Source organism: Castor canadensis, chromosome 7, assembly GCF_047511655.1.
Source record: "Castor canadensis chromosome 7, mCasCan1.hap1v2, whole genome shotgun sequence".
In the NCBI taxonomy this organism is placed as follows: domain Eukaryota; kingdom Metazoa; phylum Chordata; class Mammalia; order Rodentia; family Castoridae; genus Castor; species Castor canadensis.
In genome coordinates, this window is record NC_133392.1 from 120,277,347 (window position 1) to 120,297,006 (window position 19,660).

General features: G+C 37.7%; 1 protein-coding gene across 2 annotated transcripts in view; it reads left to right on the top strand.

Annotated features, from left to right (window-relative positions):
- Ndc1 (NDC1 transmembrane nucleoporin) overlaps positions 1-18,298 on the top strand; it is a 49,397-nt gene extending 31,099 nt beyond the window's left edge. For both annotated transcript variants that reach the window (XM_074080052.1, XM_074080053.1), the window contains exons 15-18: positions 440-503; positions 1,389-1,489; positions 14,123-14,283; positions 17,545-18,298. In XM_074080052.1, coding sequence (XP_073936153.1) covers positions 440-503; positions 1,389-1,489; positions 14,123-14,283; positions 17,545-17,608 — 390 coding nt within the window. In that variant the 3' untranslated portion in view covers positions 17,609-18,298. The remainder of the gene's footprint in view (positions 1-439; positions 504-1,388; positions 1,490-14,122; positions 14,284-17,544) is intronic.
- Positions 18,299-19,660: the final 1,362 nt, after the last annotated feature.

Sequence of the window (19,660 nt, forward strand, 5' to 3'; positions counted from 1 at the left end):
GTAACTTTTTTTTTTCCAAGAATAATTTTTATTAAGACTACTATTAGTGAAGGGTTATAGTCTTTTAGCCACAGTCTACATGAGGAACACGTGCTAGGTAGGGAATAAACATCAAAGCATAACAGCATTTAGGAGCACACGTAACTCTTATTTTAAATGAGAAACTGAAGGCAAAATGCTTCCTCATAGTTAAAACTTTGTGTAAGAACTTATTTCAGAGCTGGCAGAGTGGATCGAGTGGTTGAGCGCCTGCCTAGGAAGTGTGAGGCTGTGAGTTCAAAGCCCCATGCCACCAAAAAAAAGCAAGCACCTCAGATTTTCATTCTTGAGAGGCAGCTGTCTTTTCTTGTTGCAGGCAACATTTAACATAGTTTATAAAATGACATAGTACAGTTTTTACTGAGGAGAATGTTCTTATATGTTTTTGTTTTATTTATAGCACCCAGAGGCCTCCATTCAGGCTGTTTTTTCAGATGCCCAAATGCATATTTGGGCATTAGAAGGTAAGCAGTTTCTGAACTGTAATTGTGATTTTAATTATCAAATATTGAAGTATAATCCATGAAAGCTCAGCTCTTGACTTTGAACTCAGTCTTTGACTTTTCAGATATACTTTTATATTTTTGCTTTATTCAGATCACTTTTAGATATTTAGGTGTAGCAGCCCTCAGGGAGCTATATTGAACTCAGGGCTTCACACCTGCTAGGCAAGAGCTCTATCACTGAGCTACATCCCCAGCCCTACATATATTTTGATTTCGGTAAAATTTTTCTTGTACATGAGTAGAGAAATTGAGCCTGGCTAGGATTCTTGCATATTTTTCTATGTACTTCCAAAAATCCCACAGACAATAGATTGTTTTAACTTACATGAAATATCAAAATTTAGTTGTTAAAGAACTGTTTTCATCTTATTTATTTGTTTGTTTGCTTATTGAGACAAGATCTCACTATGTAACCCAGACTGCTTCAAACTAGTGATCCTTCTGCCTCAGCGCTTAGTCCTTAGTTCTGAAGTTACTGGCATGTGCCACCACGCCCAGCTCTGTTTCATCTTGTAGATATTACTATCTCAATCTTGACTATCCTATGGAAAGTGTCTCCCTCATAATTATCACTCTATCTTTTGTTTTATTTTTCTTTTTAGCATTTATCAACTCAGCATAATAATATAAAAATATTTTTCCTGATAGAATTAAAGCAGAATCTTTGTCCTGTTTGTGATTAAGGCAGTTGAGCATCTATTCAATGCTTACTCCCATCTTTTGTCCATTTTATATTGCATCATCTATCTTTGAGTTCTTTTTCAGAATATCAGTCTTTTCTCAAATAGATTGTAGATAGATTTGTCTGATTTTGATTCACTTTTTTTCTCTTTTCCCCTTGAGGTCTGTCTCACTTAGTAGCAGCATCATATACAGAAGATAGATTTGGAGTTGTCCAGACTACACTACCAGCTATTCTTAATACTTTGTTGACACTCCAAGAGGTAAGTGATCCATCCTTCCTTCCTCCTTCCCTCCCTCCCTTCCTTCCTCCCTCTTTCTTTCTTTTTCTCTCTCCCTTCCTTTTCTTTCTTTCTCTTTTCTTTTTCTTTCTCTCCCTTTCTTCTTCTCTATCTCTCTTCCTCTCTCTACTTCCCTCCCTCCTCCCTCCTTTCCTTTCATTCCTTTTTTGTGGGACTGGGGTTTGAATTGTGGGCTTTGTGCTTGCAAAGCAGGCGCTCTGCTGGTTGAATCACATCTCCTCTTATTATTTCTTATATATCACATTTATTGAGTAAACAGACATGTTGGAAGTTTAAATAATATAGTTTTCGCTCTCAGGAAATTCCAGTCTGAAAGAGAAAGCAAACAGAGGGAGAACACCTAATTTGCTTGTAAGATTTTATAGAAACAGAAAAAAAAAGTATACAAATCTGTAGGATATGCCTCTGGTGTTAAACAGATAATTTAGGGTATTAGAATTTTGATCAGTGATGTAAGTTTGGGTTTTTACACAATTTGTAGCTAGTGAAAGTAGCCTGTGATTAGATTACCCAATCAGATGAGTTCTTTATTAGCCAGAGGTTCAAGAACTGAGGTCAGTGGATGCCCATCCCTAGATGAAGTGGTTAGTTTTAACTACAAGTCTTATTAGTTCTGGACTTACAGAAAGGCAGAAAAATAAAACCTGTGTTCTTATTTTCCAGTAGGCTTCCTTTCCTAACTGCATTCTGGGTGATACATTTTATACTACCTTATGCTATTAGTTGTGGGAAGTACAAATATTGAGTGCTTGAGGCATTTAGATATAGTGGTTGGGGAGTACAGTAGGCTTTGTAGGCGGTGGTATTGAACTAGGCCTGAAGGATGATAATTGGTCCATCTTTTAGTCTTAGGAAACCATTTAAGATATGAAGAGAAAATGTTCCACAGTTCCTCCAAGACTTAGTTCATTTTACCAAAGAGTGTTTTACTTATCAAAATCAGTAATTATTATTATTATTATTTTCTTTGAATATTCCTTTTTCTTGTTCTTTTTTTTTTGGTAGTACTGGGTTTTGAACTTAGGGCCTCACACTTGCTAGCTCTACCACTTAAGCCATGCCCCCAACTCTTTTTTGCTTTCATTATTTTTCAGACAGTGTCTCCTGTTTTTGCTCAGGGCCAATCAGTTTCTCTTACTTTTGGCCTTCCACTTGCCTGGGATCACAGGCACATACCACCAAGCCCTATTTACTGATTGAGGTGGGATCTTATTAACTTTTTGTCTGGGCTGGCCTCCTGTGTAGCTGGGATTATAAGCATGAACCACCACACGTGTTTTTTTTTTTTTCTTCTTTTTTTATTCATATGTGCATACAATGTTTGGGTCATTTCTCCCCCCTCCTCCCTGCCCCCTCCCTTACCCACTCTAACCCCTCGCTACCAGGCAGAAGGTGTTTTGTCCTTATCTCTAGTTTTGTTGCAGAGAGAGTATAAGCAATAATAGGAAGGAACAAGGGTTTTTGCTGGTTGAGATAAGGATAGCTATACAGGGCATTGACTCACATTGATTTCCTGTACATGTGTGTTACCTTCTAAGTTAATTCTTTTCGAACTAACCTTTTCTCTAGTTCCTGGTCGCCTTCTCCTATTGGCCTCAGTTGCTTTAAAGTATCTGCTTTAGTTTCTCTGCATTGAGGGCAACAAATGCTATCTAGTTTTTTGGGTGTTTTACCTATCCTCATACCTTCTTTGTCACACATGGTTTTTGAAACAGGATCTTGCTGTATAGCCCAGGCTGGCCTCAAATTTGTAATCCTCCCATCTCAGCCTTCTGAGTGCTGCAATTACAAGTAGTAAGTAGAATGCACTACCATGCTTGGCTGCTTTGTGTATTCTTTGTGCCTATGTTTCCATGTGTTTACTTGAGATAGATCTGTCTATACGGGTAGTTTCATTACATGTGCTCTTTTCTAGCTATCTATATCTACTGAAGTAGTTCTCTGGTATTTCCCTTGGAATGTATGTCTGGTTTAACCATACAATAGGGCAGCCATGTATTGGGGCATGTCTTCTGTCCTCATAATATGATCCTAATTCCTAGCTTGTGAAGCAAGTACATTGGCCTTATTTTACAGAGGAGGAAGGCTCAATAGTACAGTGACTTAGTTCAGGGCTCACATGCACATCTCAGTGCACATCCACTTGCTTTCCTCCTCATGAACTTATCTGCCATAATGTCCTGTTTGGTTTCTGTTTCTTTCCACATAGGAGTCTCACTAGGGAATGATCCTCCCCTTGAAACACTGTGGATCATGGTCTGCAGTACGCTTATGTTCAACTCAGAGAGAGCGGGAGAGGGGAAGAAGAGAAACAAGACTTAACACAGTACTTAACCTTTACTATGTGCAGTACACTTTTAATATTTTCCATTCTATTTCTTTTTTTTTTTAAGTGCTGATTGCACTGGCATGGTGACTCATGCTTTAACCCCACCATTCAGGAGGTTAAGGTCAACCTAGGCTACATAGTGAGACTCAAAAAACAAAACAAAACAAAAATGCTGGTTGAAACTTAAATTGATTTCACTGCCCTAGACGTATTCTATACCAAATTTACTGTGTTTTCCCCACTGTCAGAATTCCTAGTTCTTCATAGTTTATTAGAAGGAAAATAGATTGTTTATTTGTGATCATTTATACCTTTGGGTAGGTGTATGACAACTAGAGATTTGAGACTGGTCACTGGTGGCTGGGCACTGTAGCTCACACCAGTAATCATAGCTACTTGGGAGGCTGAGATCGGGAGGATTAAAGTTGGAGGTCAGCTTGGGCAAATAGTTCTCCAGACCCGACCTCCAAAATAATCAGAGCAAAATGAACTGGAGGTATGGTCCAAGCACTAGAATGCCTGCTTTGCAAGAGTGAAGCCCTGAGTTCAAACCCCAGCCCCACCAAAAAGAGACAGATTTGTCAAAAACTCAGACTTTATTTACTTGGAAACAAAGGAGTTGGAGTGGAGAAAAGATTTGAAGGACAGGCAGAGTAGAAAGAGGCCAAGAGGGCTATTCAGTGCATTGAAAAGAGGTCATTGTGACAAACAACAGGACCAGTAAGCTGGTTCTTAGCTTCTGAGTATTAAACTCTCCTGTATGAAGCTCAAGATGCCTGTTTTCCCCTAAGCCACATCACAGTCAACCTTTTTGTCATACTGTCTTCATCCATTCTGAGACTGATTGTGATGAATAATTCAGTGTCCACAGATATTCTACACATTACCCTGTCTGCACATTCTTTGAGTTCCTTTTCTTCACTATTCATTTGTTTTTGTTTTGTTTGTTTTAGTGGTATTGGGTTTTGAACCCAGGGCCTTACACTCGGTAGGCAGGTGCTCTACCACTTGAGTCACTCTACCAGCCCTTCACTAACCATTTTGATATCTTTCTAATGCACAGCTATCTCCTGGGACTTATTTTCGCTTGAATACTCTTCCTCCAGGGCTTGAAAGTCCAGGATCCTACTATCTGAGCTAGAATCCTTAAATTTTTTTTTTTTAACCTGAGATCCTTTTAGTGGTGTGGTGAACCCCATGGACTCTTTTCTCAGAGTAATGATCTTAAATTCCTAAAACAACATACTTAGGATTAAAAAGAAAATCAGTTATATTGTAATTATCAGATATTAAGTTTGTGATGCTATCCTCATTTTGAAGTAATAAGATCAATGGTCTTTGAAGATAATTGCAACCACTGTTGTGTGATATGAAAATACTGGTGAGTTCTTTAGTCATGATGGCACGGAAACTGCTAATGCTACTATGATCTGTTGCTTACATTCATAATTAAAGTAAATGCTGATTTTTAATTTAGAGCTTAGGGCATATAAACATGTAACTTTTATTCCATATCCCCTGAATTTACCTCTGATCCATGGATTCCCATTTGAGAGCTCTTGCTCTAAGCACAGCCCTTTCATGCACTTGCTTCTACACTACAGTTTCTTTGATCTGACCAGTTTTTCCAGTTCCTTCCCTCCATGTTGTCTGTCAGTTCCCTCTTGGCTAATATGTTCTTTCTTTTCCAGATTAGACCTTATAGTCTGTCATTTCAACCACTTGATTACTGTTCTTTCATCTGTTTTTTGTCTCCATGTTTTCAGTTGCCCTATATGGCAAAGGTACTGTTTTCACCACCCATCCTTTCTTTTACCCATCCTTCCTGCCTCAGCTTTACTTCAGGCTCTTGGCATTTCTGCCCAGAAGTATTACTGAGGCCTCTTGACCCTAACTCTTAACTCAGGTTCTACCCATTATGACTTCAGCCCCTCTGCTGTTCCGGCCCTGAGCCCTCTGCTCTAAAACCACTGTGAATTACTCAGTTTTTCTCCAGGGGTATCTTATTTTCTTAACCTAACTCTAATTCTGTCATAATGCCTTTTCTTTCCTTCTTTGCTTAGAACATATTTTTCTCCTTTTATCTGGCTCGTCTCTATAACTCTCATCTCAACACTTTATAATCTTCACTGACTTTTATTTTGATATTCTATTGGTATAAGAAGCTGGGACCTTATCTCATTTCTGTATTCTCTGCATCTTATATGGTACCTGGCAAGTGACAGGTACTTATTAAAATGCTTTCTGGATGGCTACTGGATTACTTCATTGTTGGTTAAATGAGTGAAGGCGTCTGTTCTGGGGTCTGAGTTGAATGACAATTCTGATGCAATGGATTAATTATAATGTCTACATACTGCCCTTTTACTTTGAAAGGCAGAGATGTTCTATGACTCACACGAGTCCTATTATATTGTTTTTGGATCTAGAAGGGATATACTTAGTGAAGAGAGTATCTAAGTATGTCTGTAATTTAAGGCAAGTTGTACAATACCAGCTTCTGGGTGTTACTAAGGGACAATTGTATGGAATTATTCCATTCTTTTGTTTTACCTCTCAGTATCAGTAACATCAGTAATTTCAGTGTGAATCATTAAAGGTGAAATGTGAAAAGGAAAGGAGAGTCTTTTGCTCTTCAGACCATTCAGAGGACATGGAGTGGAGTGATGGCTATCTAGAGGAATGGTTCCCACCAGTAGCCAAGCTGTCCTGGCAGATCACAGTTATTATAAGGGGCTTATGATCCTGCACACGTTAATGTCGTCTGAATAATCTGTTTTCTGACAGGTTTGCAGCTATTTCTTTGAGGTTTCTATGTGCTACTTTGGTTAATTAAAATACTAATTCATTTGAAAGCATTTTACTGAATGCATGGTACTTATTTTCTCCATCAGTGGATGGAGAATGCTATTATTCTGTGGAGATTCACAATAATTTTTTTATTGTTTTTACAAGGGGCACTTAAATATAAAAAGCTAAGAACCAATATGATAGCCTTTTTTAGTTAAAAATTTTTAAATTGTAGAATATACATAATATAAAATACACCATTTTAATAATTTTTCAGTGGACAGTTCTGTGGCATTAAGTATATTCATGTTGTATATTCATCACCACAATTCCTCTCCAGAACTTTCTCAGCTTTAGAGCATATTACATTAAATTTTTCAGAAAGCCTTGTTTTCTTTAAAAAGGCAGCATTATCTTGTTGTATATCACTTCTGTCATATTTTTTGCTTCATCAGGTCAGATTTTGATCTTAAAATATTGAAGTTTACCTTTGTGCCATTTTCAGATTTATTCATCTAGTAAATCCTAATTAACAAGTGGTTAGAATGGGATATGGTACAGTGGTTCCTCTCTGTTAGCTTACAGAGTATAAAACAGACATACCAAGAACTCAATACGATAATAATAAGTCTGTAGTGCATAGAAATGCAGGCTGATCAGGGAACAACGCTTGAATCTTAAGATAGTCTTGCAAGTGGGGGATAGAAAGAGGGGTTTTAGGCCATTAATGGCTTCTCCGGCGATATAGAGGTTAGAAGGAAGAAAAGGGGGAAGAGAAATACTCTTCAGAGCCAGAGCTTTGGATTTGAAGACCTGAGACTCTTGACCAGTATTCTATGTCAGTCTATTCTTTCTCTAGAATTTTATGATTCTTGACCCAACATTTGTGTAGTGCTCCAAAAGAAATGCTTAGCTGATGGTTTATGCTTGTAATCCTAGCTACTGGGGAAGCTGAGATCTGGAGGATTGTGGTTCGAGACCAGCTTGGGCAAATAGTTCCCAGGACCCCGCTCTCCAAAATAACCAGAGCAAAATTGAATGGAGGAGTGCCTCAAGCAGTAGAGCACCTGCTTTGCAGTCGTGAAACCCTGAGTTCAAACATCAGTACTACCAAAAAAAATAAAAAAGCTTCATAAAATTTTTCTATGACAATCTTAGGAGGTTAGAATAAGACTTATTTTGCATGATTGAGTCTCAGAAAGACTACCTGTTAGTATGATTTATTCCATCAAGATTGTATACAGTAAATGGTTGAGTCAGAATTGGAAACCAGGTTTTAGACTTCAAGCTTTTAGTCTGCCATATCAGATTACTCCTTGAGGGCTAGGCATAATTATGCATTTCTTCACCACCTTTTTTGTTGTTTTTGTTTGTTTCTTTGTTTGTATATTTGTTGAGACAGGATCTCGCTATGAAGCCCAGGCTGCTTTCAACTTCCACCTGGCCCCACCATGCCCTTTTGTAGCTTCCTTCCCTAACTTTCATAAAGTCTGTTACACCCATGTGTCCTACCTGAATGCTCCCACGAGGGACACAAAGAATTTGTAAATCTTCTGATCAGAGACTGCATCACCTTTGTTAACAGTATCTTGTAGAGCTATTATGAGTTATCCGTAAGATCTATAGTGTCTAGAAAAGTGCCTGGCAGGTGTTTGACATATGCATAGCAGGTATTATTACAAAACCATCTATTAATGAAGTATAGCAAGAATTCTTCATATGTGGCTTCATTAGCAAATTTTATTAAAGTGAGAGGATAACATATGAAGCACTTTTTTTTCCATTTCATAACATAGTAGTTGCAATCAATTATTTTAACTATCATCATCACTACTATAATTGCTCCCTTTAAGAGTGGTTCTCAACCAGGGGCCATTTGTCCCCAGGAGACATCTGGTAATGTCTAGAGACACTTGATTGTCACAGTTAGAATGTTACTGGCGTCTACTGTGTACAGAGGCCAGGGATGCTGCCTAACAGCCTGTACTACATAGAACAGGCCTGCAATAAACGTACCCAGTCCAAAATGGCAGTAGTGCTGAGATTAAGAAACTTTTTCTGTAGTCAAGATTTGTAATAACAAAGCCTGGGGCTTAATATTTCTCTTTTGCATCCTGTCTTTATTGGAGTAAACCTTTGTTTTAACTATTATGAATAGAGTCTTTAAGACTGAAAAATCTTTTCTTTTTCCTTTTTTGTGTTATTGGAGTTTGAACTCAGGGCTTCTCGCTTAGTAGGCAAGCACTCTTACTGCTTGAGCCACTCCACCAGTCCTTTTTTGTATTGGGTATTTTCAAGATAGGGTCTTATGAACTGTTTGCCTGGGCTGGCTTTAAAACTACAATCCTCCTGATCTCTGCCTCCTGAGTAGCTAGGATTACAGGCATGAGCCACTGGGGCCCAGCTGAGACTGAGAATCTTAACAGCTTTGCACAGTGGGCATTTGTAATGGCAACAGTAGACACATAGTCAGCAAACAACCTGAGTTTTCTCTTTCTTTGGCTTTTGTTCATGTACTACTTCATGTAAATGTAAACAGGCAGTCATTTTCATACTAGCAGCCTCTTAGGGCCGAGTGTAAGGCCTGTGAATGTTAAGTTTTTCTTAAAGGGTATATTGTTCATTGGTGTATTGTTGTAGGTATCGTCACTTACTCTTTTTATCTCTTGGGATATTCTTAACTATAATACTAGATACTTGAGATCCTACTTAAGTGATTTGAGTATTCAAGGCAAGGACCATGTGCAGTGCATAAAATGAGTGCTCAGTAGATACTTGTTGGAGACTCACAGCTGATTATTTTAGTTCTCCTTACTCAGGGTACATTGTTGAATATTATAAACCATTGCTTCCTATGCTTAAGTTATTTACCTACAACCGTCATAAACTTAGTCATAACGGTTTTTTTACCACACACTTTTGTTATAATGTTAGTCATTCTTTATTTACCTCAATTTTTATTTACTTAGTATTTTAAGTCACTTGCTTTTAACATGAAATCATTTAATAGGAAACATACCACCATTGTAAAAGGTTGACTTGCTGCAAATAGATACTGGTTGATATCCCTTATCTCAAACCCTACCATGTTTCTCAGAATTCAGATTGTTTATGTATTTTAAGAATGTATATATGTATATGCGTGTGTATGTATGTGTGTATATATGTATTACATAACATTCCTATTGATATCTGAGGTAGAACCTCCCGTTAATCAGATCTATGAATGTTTTTTTTTTCCAGTGAAATTGCTGCATATGCATATTAAGTGGAATAGAGACTATAAATAGCCTGTGTCAGCTCAGGTGCAGTGTTACTGCCAGATAAGTTCAGGTCAGGTCAGTTTTTGTCTCCAAAGGAGTTAGAAAAGTTCACAGTGGGGATAAAGTAAGAAAGTCATTTTAAATTTGTGCTAGATGTCACTTTGCTAAACCTGAGGCCTCATTTTTTGTTGTAAAATGAAATTAGTGAGGATTAAGAGGCGGTAAGGACCTATTAGCTCCAAATTGAGGCTTTCCTTCTTCATTTAACCCTTGTACCATTAGGGTTTGTTGGACCTTATTCATTTTTTTGCATTTTTTGAGCAGTTTTAGCTGTAAAGATTGATATATTATGGCATTGATATTTTATGAATTTTATTCTTTCTTAGAAGTCTTTAAATAAAATGAAGAAAAACTACTTTGAAACAACTCAATAAAATTTATTATTTTGCAGTTATCCACCTAGGCCCATTGGGCCCTTTAAAGATCTATGATAGGTATACTATGATTTCTTAGTGATTTGACAATTCTAATATGGTAAGACAATCTGTTGTCTGATCATTTTAGGAATTATTTCAGTATTATTATCAGCTATTCCTAATTGTGGCTATAAGAAAACAAAAGTGAAGAAGTATGTAGTAGTGCATGATTTTTCAAGAAAAGCTATGTGAGAAATCTGGGCACACATCTTTGTAATTTTTTTTTTTTTTTTTTTTTTGGTGGGACTGGGGTTTGAACTCAGAGCTTCCTGCCTCTAACTGCTTGAGCCACACTTCCAGTCCATTTTTCTCTGATTATTTTGGAGGTGGGGTCTTCAGAACTATTTGCCCAGCCTGACCTCAAACCTTAATCCTCCTGATCTCAGCCTCCCAAATAGCTAGGATTATGGGCATAAGCCATCATGCTCAGCTGTAGTATGTTTTTTAAGCTTTTTCTTGAATGCAGTTGGTAATTCAGATTTTACTTTTTAATTTTCTGCCCACAATGGTAAAGGGAAGAAAATTACCAATGTGTTAAAACAAGTTTGGACAAAGCAGAAAATCAGTGTAGTGTGTGTACTGTAGACCGCCTAGTCTATAGAACTATAATGCAGCCTACCTGTGAAAATTTTCATTTTCTTGTAATAGCATTAACAAAATACAGGTGAAATTAATTTTAATAATATATTCTATGTAGCCCAGCATATCTAAATGTCGTTTTATCATATAATATAAAATTATTCAGGTATTTTCTTTTTTTCACACTAAATCTTAGAAATCTTTTGTGGATTTTTCACCTTACAACATATCTCAATTCAGATCTGCCACATTTCAAGTACTCACTAACTACATGTGGCTTCTAGTTATCAAATTAGACAACACAGCTCTAGAATTTAGTCATGGTTGATTTTATAAGAAAAAATTTCAGTCTGAATTTTTGGATAATATTCTGGATGTATTTTCTGAAACTCAGGAATTGATGACAAAATAGGTTTTTAGAGAGAAAAAGGAAAATACATGTGTTATTCTCATCTACTTAGTCATTCAACAGGAGGGACTTCATTGCATAATAGTTTATAATAACTTCAAGTACTTCTTTTCCTTTTTCAGTGGGGTAGTACTTGGCTTTGAACTTGAGGTCTCATACTTGGTAGGCAGGTCTATTTGAGCCCACCCACCCCCCCAAACTTCCCAGCCCTTTACTTTAGTTATTTTTCAAATTTTGAATTAGGGTCTCACATTTTGGTCTGGGACTGGCTTTGAACTGTGATTCCCTCCACCTCTGCCACCTGCATAGGTGGGATTACAGGGATCTGCTACCATGCCCAGACCTTGTTCCTTCATTTTCTGTGATATTTGTGCACCAACATGTGTACAGTTCATAAGGGAGGGGGTAAATACTAAAGGTAGGTGTGGGTATATAAATAGTGAGAAGGAACAGATGATGTTCAAGTAAAAAATAGCCACTGGATTGATCACTTGAATTTGTATTTATAAAGCTAAAATGATAGTGCAAAGGAAATGGCAGTACTGTCTTCAACAAAATTCTGTGCTGTCAAAAGTTTTTGAAAACAATTGCACTCTGATTGTACAAATCTAAGAAAAAGAACCAGAAGTGTTGATGATACAGAACCTATTGGAAGATACAACTTCAATTTGAAAATCAATGTGTTCTAAGTTTATGCATGACAGCTGATGGTCAGGTAGTTGCATTCAAAGGACATTTTCCACACCAGGTATGGTGATGCATGCATGCAATTCTAGCTACTCATGAGGTGAAGGCAAGAGGACTGAGAGTTCAAAGCCAGCCCGAGCAAAGTTAACAGGATCCTATCTCAAAAACAAAATACAAAACAAAAGAGCTAGGGTCATAGTTCAAGTAGTAGAGTTCTTGTCTAGCATGTTCAATTCCCAGTTCTGAAAAAAAAAATAGAAAGAGTAAAAGAAAAAAAGGGCCACTGCCCATTTCAGGTATGTTCATGTTCAAAACCTGAAAAATACGGGTTTGCTATGCTCATTTGTCTATTTTTTTAATTTCTAGAAAATTATTTTATATTATGACATTCTGCTTAAATGTTTTTTAAAATAGTTGGTGTGTGTGTGTGTGTGTGTGTGTGTGTGTGCGTGCTGGTGGAGACTGAACCCAGAGATAAAATAACTTTTCTTGGTATACTGAGAAGATATACAAGATGCTGGGCACCAGTGGCTACTCAGGAGGCAGAAATCAGGAGGATCTTGGTTGGAAGCCAACCTGGGCAAATAGTTCCAGAGACCCTATCTCGAAAATACCCAATACAAAACAGGGCTGGTGGAGTGGCTCAAGTAGTAGAGAGCCTGCCTAGTAAGTGTGAGGCCCTGAGTTCAATCTTGTACTGCCCTCCAAACAAAAGAAGATATGCAAGAAAATGGAAAAGAAAGTAATTTTCCATTATGATTCAGTGTTAGTATTTCACTGAATACCGCTTTTCATACTGCCCAAAATGATCTCAAGTATGTCCCAATCTTAGGAAACTCTTGTAAGTGATTATTGTGGAAGAAAAATGTTTAGACAAAGGACTGGGGGCATGGCTCCAGTGGTAGAGCCTGCCTGGCAAGTGCAAGGCCCTTAGTTTAAACCCCAGTACTACTTCCACCCTCCAAAAAATTTAGAACTAAAGTTAATGTGACGTACTCAACATGTGTGTCAAATTCTGTTCCTTCTAAATTATGATAAAAGGATAATTAAGATATATAAATCCATTAACAGGAGAGGAATCAGTAGCAACAATTTATTGAAGCTGGTTGAGATAACTCAGTTAGATCGCAGAGGCAAAACTAAGCTGGCAGTGGGAAAATCACTGGGTGCCTCTGAAACCAAAGGTGAAGGGTTAGGCACCAAAATAAGGAGGTTTGGGTGAGAGTTTGAAAACTGTTAGATCCCTAGGTCTTCTGCTGCTGTACTTGCTCCTCCTCTGTTCCAGGCTGATGTTTATCCTCTGGAGAGACCAGGGATGGGGATGGATTGGGAGTGTTCTGACACAGTTGTGGGGACTGTACATCAATGTAGGGTTCTAGAAAGCTTTTCTCTGGGAACACTAAGCAATCCAGGGAAAATCCTGAAGTGACTGAGTTAGGAGTTCACCCCAGAATACATGCAGATCACCTTCAGTGAAGCCTGTGGTCCATGATCCCCTGCCGTACTCTCAGCTTTTGGTTGGCTCTCTGGGAGATCCCACTTGCTGTCATGAGCCAAGGACTGCCAGATTTCTGAGGAAAGTCTCTAATGCAGAAAACAGACCCAAAGAAGCAATGGAAAACAGGCAGCTCAGAAGCAACTGATCTTGTGCTGCCTACTCTTGCTCACAGGTGCCTATCATCTAGAATTGAAAAGGAAGATAACTAGTTTAGTAAATAGCTTATTTATGTAAGTTTAAGTTTTTGGTCTTTTTTTGCTTAGATCCACAATAAAGGTCCTTTTTCCTGTCACCCACCATGAGCAGAGAATCAAATACTGGTGTTTCACTTCCCGGTTTTACATTCTCAAGGGTGTTGAATAGGAGCTCCTCTGTAGAGGGTAGGTCTGGACATTTGCTGGGCTCCAGGAACTGCTGAATTGTTGTGCCTTCATTGTTTTCCAAACTTTTGTGCCTGTGTGTGTGTGTGTATATCTATGTATCTCAAAATCTCATTAATTGTTGGACTGAGTCGATACTATCAATAATCTGAACTAGTGTGTTTTCTCGCTTTCTTTCTGTAGGCAGTGGACAAGTACTTCAAGCTTCCCCATGCTTCCAGTAAACCACCCCGGATTTCAGGAAACCTTGTGGACACTTCTTATAAAACATTAAGATTTGCATTCAGAGCATCACTGAAAACTGCCATCTATCGAATAACATCTACATTTGGTGAACATCTGAAGTAAGTTTACCTGTTTTGATTCATGGTAGCAGTCCGCTTTCAGGAGGTCTCTGAGAAATATGTCAGTGTGAGAATTTTAAAGGCTCACATGTTGAAAAGTGCTCTTCTCGGACCTTGATGATTCCCATTGTGAATTAACAGTTTGGATTTTTTTTTTCTTTTTCTTTTTTGGTGTGACTAGGGTTTGAACTCAGGGTTCATGTATGCAAAACAGGTGCTCTACCACTTGAGCTATACCTCCAGCCCATTTTGCCCTGGTTATTTTGGAGATTGGAGTTATGACAACTCTTTGTCTGGGCTGGCCTCGAATGATCCTCCCAGTCTCAGCCTCCCAAGTAGCTAGGATTACAGTTGTGAGCCACCAGTGCCCAGTTGGATTAGACTTTCTATTTAAAATTTTTGCTTATCACAAGCTGTGAGAATTTCTTTCAAATGGAGAAGAGAGAGGATAGAAAGTTATAAAAATAGCAAATGTCATTATATATATTAATTACCAAAAGGCAGTTAAAAAAATTTTTGTTCTCAGGGGAGAAAAAAGGCAAAAACCAAACCAAAACAAAAACCTAAATACCTTTCCAGAAAAACATGTTAAAAATAATTCTTTTGTTACATTTTGGTCAGAAAACTAAGACTTGGGTGAGCAGAGTATTCCATAAATGAGGCTGTGGTGCTTTGTGAATCATTCTGGAAAAACACTGACAGATCACACCTTGAGAAACTGAACCACAGAGAAACCCACAAAGGCCAGACCTGTTTATATTAGTTTCATTGATGTTTACTGCTTTGCTCTCACAAAATGATCTAGTTAGACAGGCTGAGGGATGCTAATTTCTTAACTAAACTGTGTTTATCATAATTATAAATGAGCTGTAGAAGGGATAAGAGATTGCTCTGCTTTTTTCTGTATGCAATCAGAAAATAGTTCAGGACTTCCTTATACCATCTGCTTTTAGAAGCAAGGAGTATATGTATTTTCCTTTTCCTTCCACAATACTAGAGAGTAGCAAGCACTTATGGGCACTTTGGTTCTGTGTGGAAATGCAAAAGAGCTGCAGATAATCCTCTGTCATAAGACATTTATTCACTTGTTTAAAATCAAACAAAATGCCATTTAACTTTGAACCTGTGCTGTTTAACATGCTGGCTGTGGATTGAATTTTCATTTATATTTCTCAAAGATCTTGTGAGGTACAGAGATTATCCTAGTTGTACAGATGTGGAAAATGAAGTGCAGAGAAGTTAAACCTTGCCTGATAGCATAGTCTAGAGCATGTTCAAACATGAACCTCAAATCAGGTCTTGATTTTAAAAATATGCCTTCTTTCCATCTACAATATTGTCGTGTGGCATATGCTTCGAATACATTCATTGATGAGTTTGGAGAATGAGATAGATGTAATATATATTTGACATATATTGGTAATAGAGCAAATGAGGGGAAAAGGGTAAAATAGGGATTTATTAGATAAGAAAGGGAGATTAGACGACATTAATAATTATTGATGGGCTGGTGTGGTAGCTCATGCCTGTAATCCCAGCTATTTGGAAGGCAGAGATCAGGAGACTCATCTTTCCAGGCTAGGGAAAAAAGAGACCTGGGCAGAAAGTTATGGATACCTTATCTCAACCAATAAAGCTGGCCATGGTGGTACATATCTGTTACACAGAAGGTATAAATGGTAGGATCTTGGTCATACAGCATGGGGAAAATGCAAGACCCTATGTGAAGAATAACTAAAGCAATGAGGTCTGGGTGTGTGACTCAAGTGGTAGAGCACCTGCCTGGCAAGCACAAGGCCCTCAGCCCACCTAGCTGCTTCTTAGAGGGCATCTTTGTACAGTGAAATACTTGAAATGATTCTATTAGAGGCAGCTGTCTGGTGTTAGAAAGCAGAGATGTATAAAAGGTATTTTAGGATGATTTGCACCAAATTTTTTGTTTGTTTGTTTTATGTTTTGTTTTAGCAGAACTGGTGCTTGAACTCAGGGCCTTCACCTTGAGTCACTCCATCAGCCCTATTTTTGTGAAGGGTTTTTCAAGATAAGTCTTGCAGAACTGTTTGCCCGGGCTGGCTTCAAACTGTGATCCTCCTTATCTCTGCCTCCTGAGTAGCTAGGATTACAGTCATGAGCCACTAGTGCCTGGCTATAGCAAAATTATTAAAAGAAGACTTTTGGTCTTTAATTAACTAGAATTTTATTATTCAATAATGATATATTACTATTCATGACCACCCAGGAATACATGGGTACCCTGCCAGGCGTAGTGGTCCACACCTGTAATCCCAGTTACTTGTGAGGCAGAGATTGGGAAGATCTCTGGTGGTTGAAGCTAGCCCCGGGTGAAAAGTTTAGTCAGACCCCATCTCAATGTATATATAAGCCAAGGACAGTGTTTCATAACTGTAATCTCAGCTACTCAGAAGGCATAGGTAGGAAGATTGCAGTCCCAGGCCGGCCCAGGAGAAAAGTGAAAACCTATCTGAAAAATAACTAAAGCATAAAGGACTGGAGGCATGGCTCAAATGGTAGAAAGGCCCAGAGTTCAAATGCTAGTACCAAAACAAACAAACAAACAAACAAAAAACCCTCTCGCCCAAAGTAAACTAGAAAACCAGAATCTTTTATTATATTCAGTATTTGTCCAGATGTTTTAAAGGGAGTTTTATACTCATTTCAGTGTGTGTTTGCCCTGGTTTTGTTAAGGCAGTGTATTTTTGTGTGGTAAGAGTGGAGAGAACTCTGTCCCCATCCAGAACATTACGTATGTTCAAAGGGAAAAGTAAATCTAAACCACCAAGCTGTTACCTTTGAAAGCGATTAATGGAGTCTATTGTGTTTTAACCAAACATTTTAGTTTAAAGGATTTTATATTAAAGGCAATTCCCATACTCTGCAATTCAAAGATAATGTTCGGATCTGGTTTAAATAAAATAATAAAATCCAGAAAATCTACTGCAAGGCCTGGAACTCTCTGCACAGCAGGTTCCACAGCAGAGCAGGTTCAGATCGATGCCTTTACTTGTCAGTCTTAATTTGCTTTGGTCTTTTAGAAGGTAGAAGTATGCCATTACTGAACGCAAACCCTCCTCTTCATTAGATTAAGTAACGTTTTCATCCAGCTTTTTCAGAAGTACTAAATAAGTGAAGATTTCTATTCATTTTTAATTGTTTTGAAAAATATTGACTCTGTGCTCTGTGGTTCACTTAATATGCTTAATGTAAAATAAAGCTTATGCTTTGCATTTATGTTTCGTTTAGTGCTGTGCAAGCATCTGCAGAACATCAGAAAAGACTTCAACAGTTCTTGGAGTTCAAAGAATAGTTAAGTAACATAAACTGTGTTCATTACACTGCTGATACAAGTACAGATGGGACAGTAAATGTGCAGCATTCTTGGATCAGAAGAAAATGGACTAATTAGATGCTTCCTTTGTCCTGGTGGTTGCTTTGAAAACTATACTTTAATGGGAGAAATCATGGAAAGAAATTCTCAGCAGAATAACTGAAAACTGCCTTTTCTGTACCAAATGCTTTTTGTGTGTGTGGTATAATAAAATCTTTATTCAATTTTACATGAGCATCTATGGCAGTAGAAATGACTCTAGCTCATATAACTTAATAATAAGAACTCAGAAATTTTTAGAATTTACTTTTGAAAAGAGTACAGCCAGTTCAGAAGTGAAAATAGGTTGACTTGATGCAATCTTCCTAATCATTCCAAGAGTTTAGCTCTCTTTAAACTCAAAATACATAAACGTTTTTAGGTTAGTTTCTGTTTACTGAAGGACAAAAATGTTAACAGTGGAGAAAAAGTCACAGTAAAAATACTGTCTAAAGGACATATTTTGTTAATCTGTTAGGTTGTGTTTTTGTTTCCAGGGACAAATTAAATTTGCATGATTGTCCAAAAAAAGTCTCAATTTACAGATGCTAACTCTATATAAAGGAATGTGGAAAAATTCAGTTCTTAAGTTACAAGATTAAACATTCACATTTGATTTTTGAGAAGCAATTGACTGACATCTATGAATTTATTTTGTATCATGCTAGTAAACAATAAATGTATGGGTATTTCCCCAGCTAGCTTTGCTTGCTTTTTCTGGAACAAAACATTAAGTGATTGCAGAATTCTTCAAGTGAGAGGAAAGGTTTTGTAAGAAAAACCAGGAAGTTTTCCCTTTTTTCTCTATGTTCATCTTCATTAGATCAAATTTTCATGAAGCTTTGTCAGGCCTCACAAGGGGCCTCTGCTGTGTTAACTGGCTAATTAAAATATAATAGAAAAATCTTTACAGCCAGAAACAACTTAGTCATCAAGCAGCAAGTGAAACCAAAACATCAGGAGGATTACTGTACATGGGAATATGTTATATGTCCCAAATGTGAGCAAGGTAATTTTATAATTCATTAGATGTAATACTTTGGAGATGAAACATTGGAAATCCCAGTGGTAGGTATTCACTGGACTAGCTTTGGACTAAAATGTTCCTTTGTAATTCTTTTCCTATTATCTTTTCCCTCTAGTTTCCTTTTTTTTTTTTCCGGTATGGGGTTGGAACTCAGGGCCTACACCTTGATACGCTCCACTAGCCCTTTTTTGTGATGGGTTTTTTCAAGATAGAGTCTCACGAAGTATTTGCCCAGCCTGGCGCCTGGCCCCGAATTTTTCCTTTAAAGTCAGCACAATATTGTATATAAATCTTTAATGTGGCATATATGTCTACCATTTGTCTCCTTCATTGGTGTATTGTATCTTTATAGTAGAATATTTTAGCTCTAGGACCTATTGCCCCTTAAACCAGCACAGGCCACATTATAAATGAATCCTGCTGGTCTTTAAAGTGCCTTCATGGGACACTTCTCCAATTGTGAAGTGTTTGGGTATTTCAGCTTTTTTTCCTTCCCCTTTGTGTCTAAGGTTGAGTTGATCTCTTTTTCAAATGTGAAAGTTGAATATCAGAGAATTGTGGCTAGTTTAACTGAGAACAGTTGTATTTTATGTATTGAAGCTATAAGCGTGTGTGTGTGTGTGTGTGTGTGCGTGTGTGTGTGTGTGTGTGTGTGTGTGTGTGCGTGTTTTTTACTGGGGACTGAACCCAGGGCCTTATGCTTGCCAGGCAAATGCTCTACTTGAGCTGTGTCCATAGTCCTTTTATTTTTGAGATAGATCTTGCTCATTTTCCCTAGGCTGCCCTCAGACTTGAGATCCTCCTGCCTCTGCCTCCTGAGTAGTTGGAATTATACCACCATGCCCATCTTAAAGCCTTAGATTTTTATATTACCTGGCTGAAGCATTTTGGGAGATAAGGCCTCTTAATCGTCTGTTTCCATTAAAGAAAAATTGTGATTTTTAACCCATTGGATTTCTAAGATG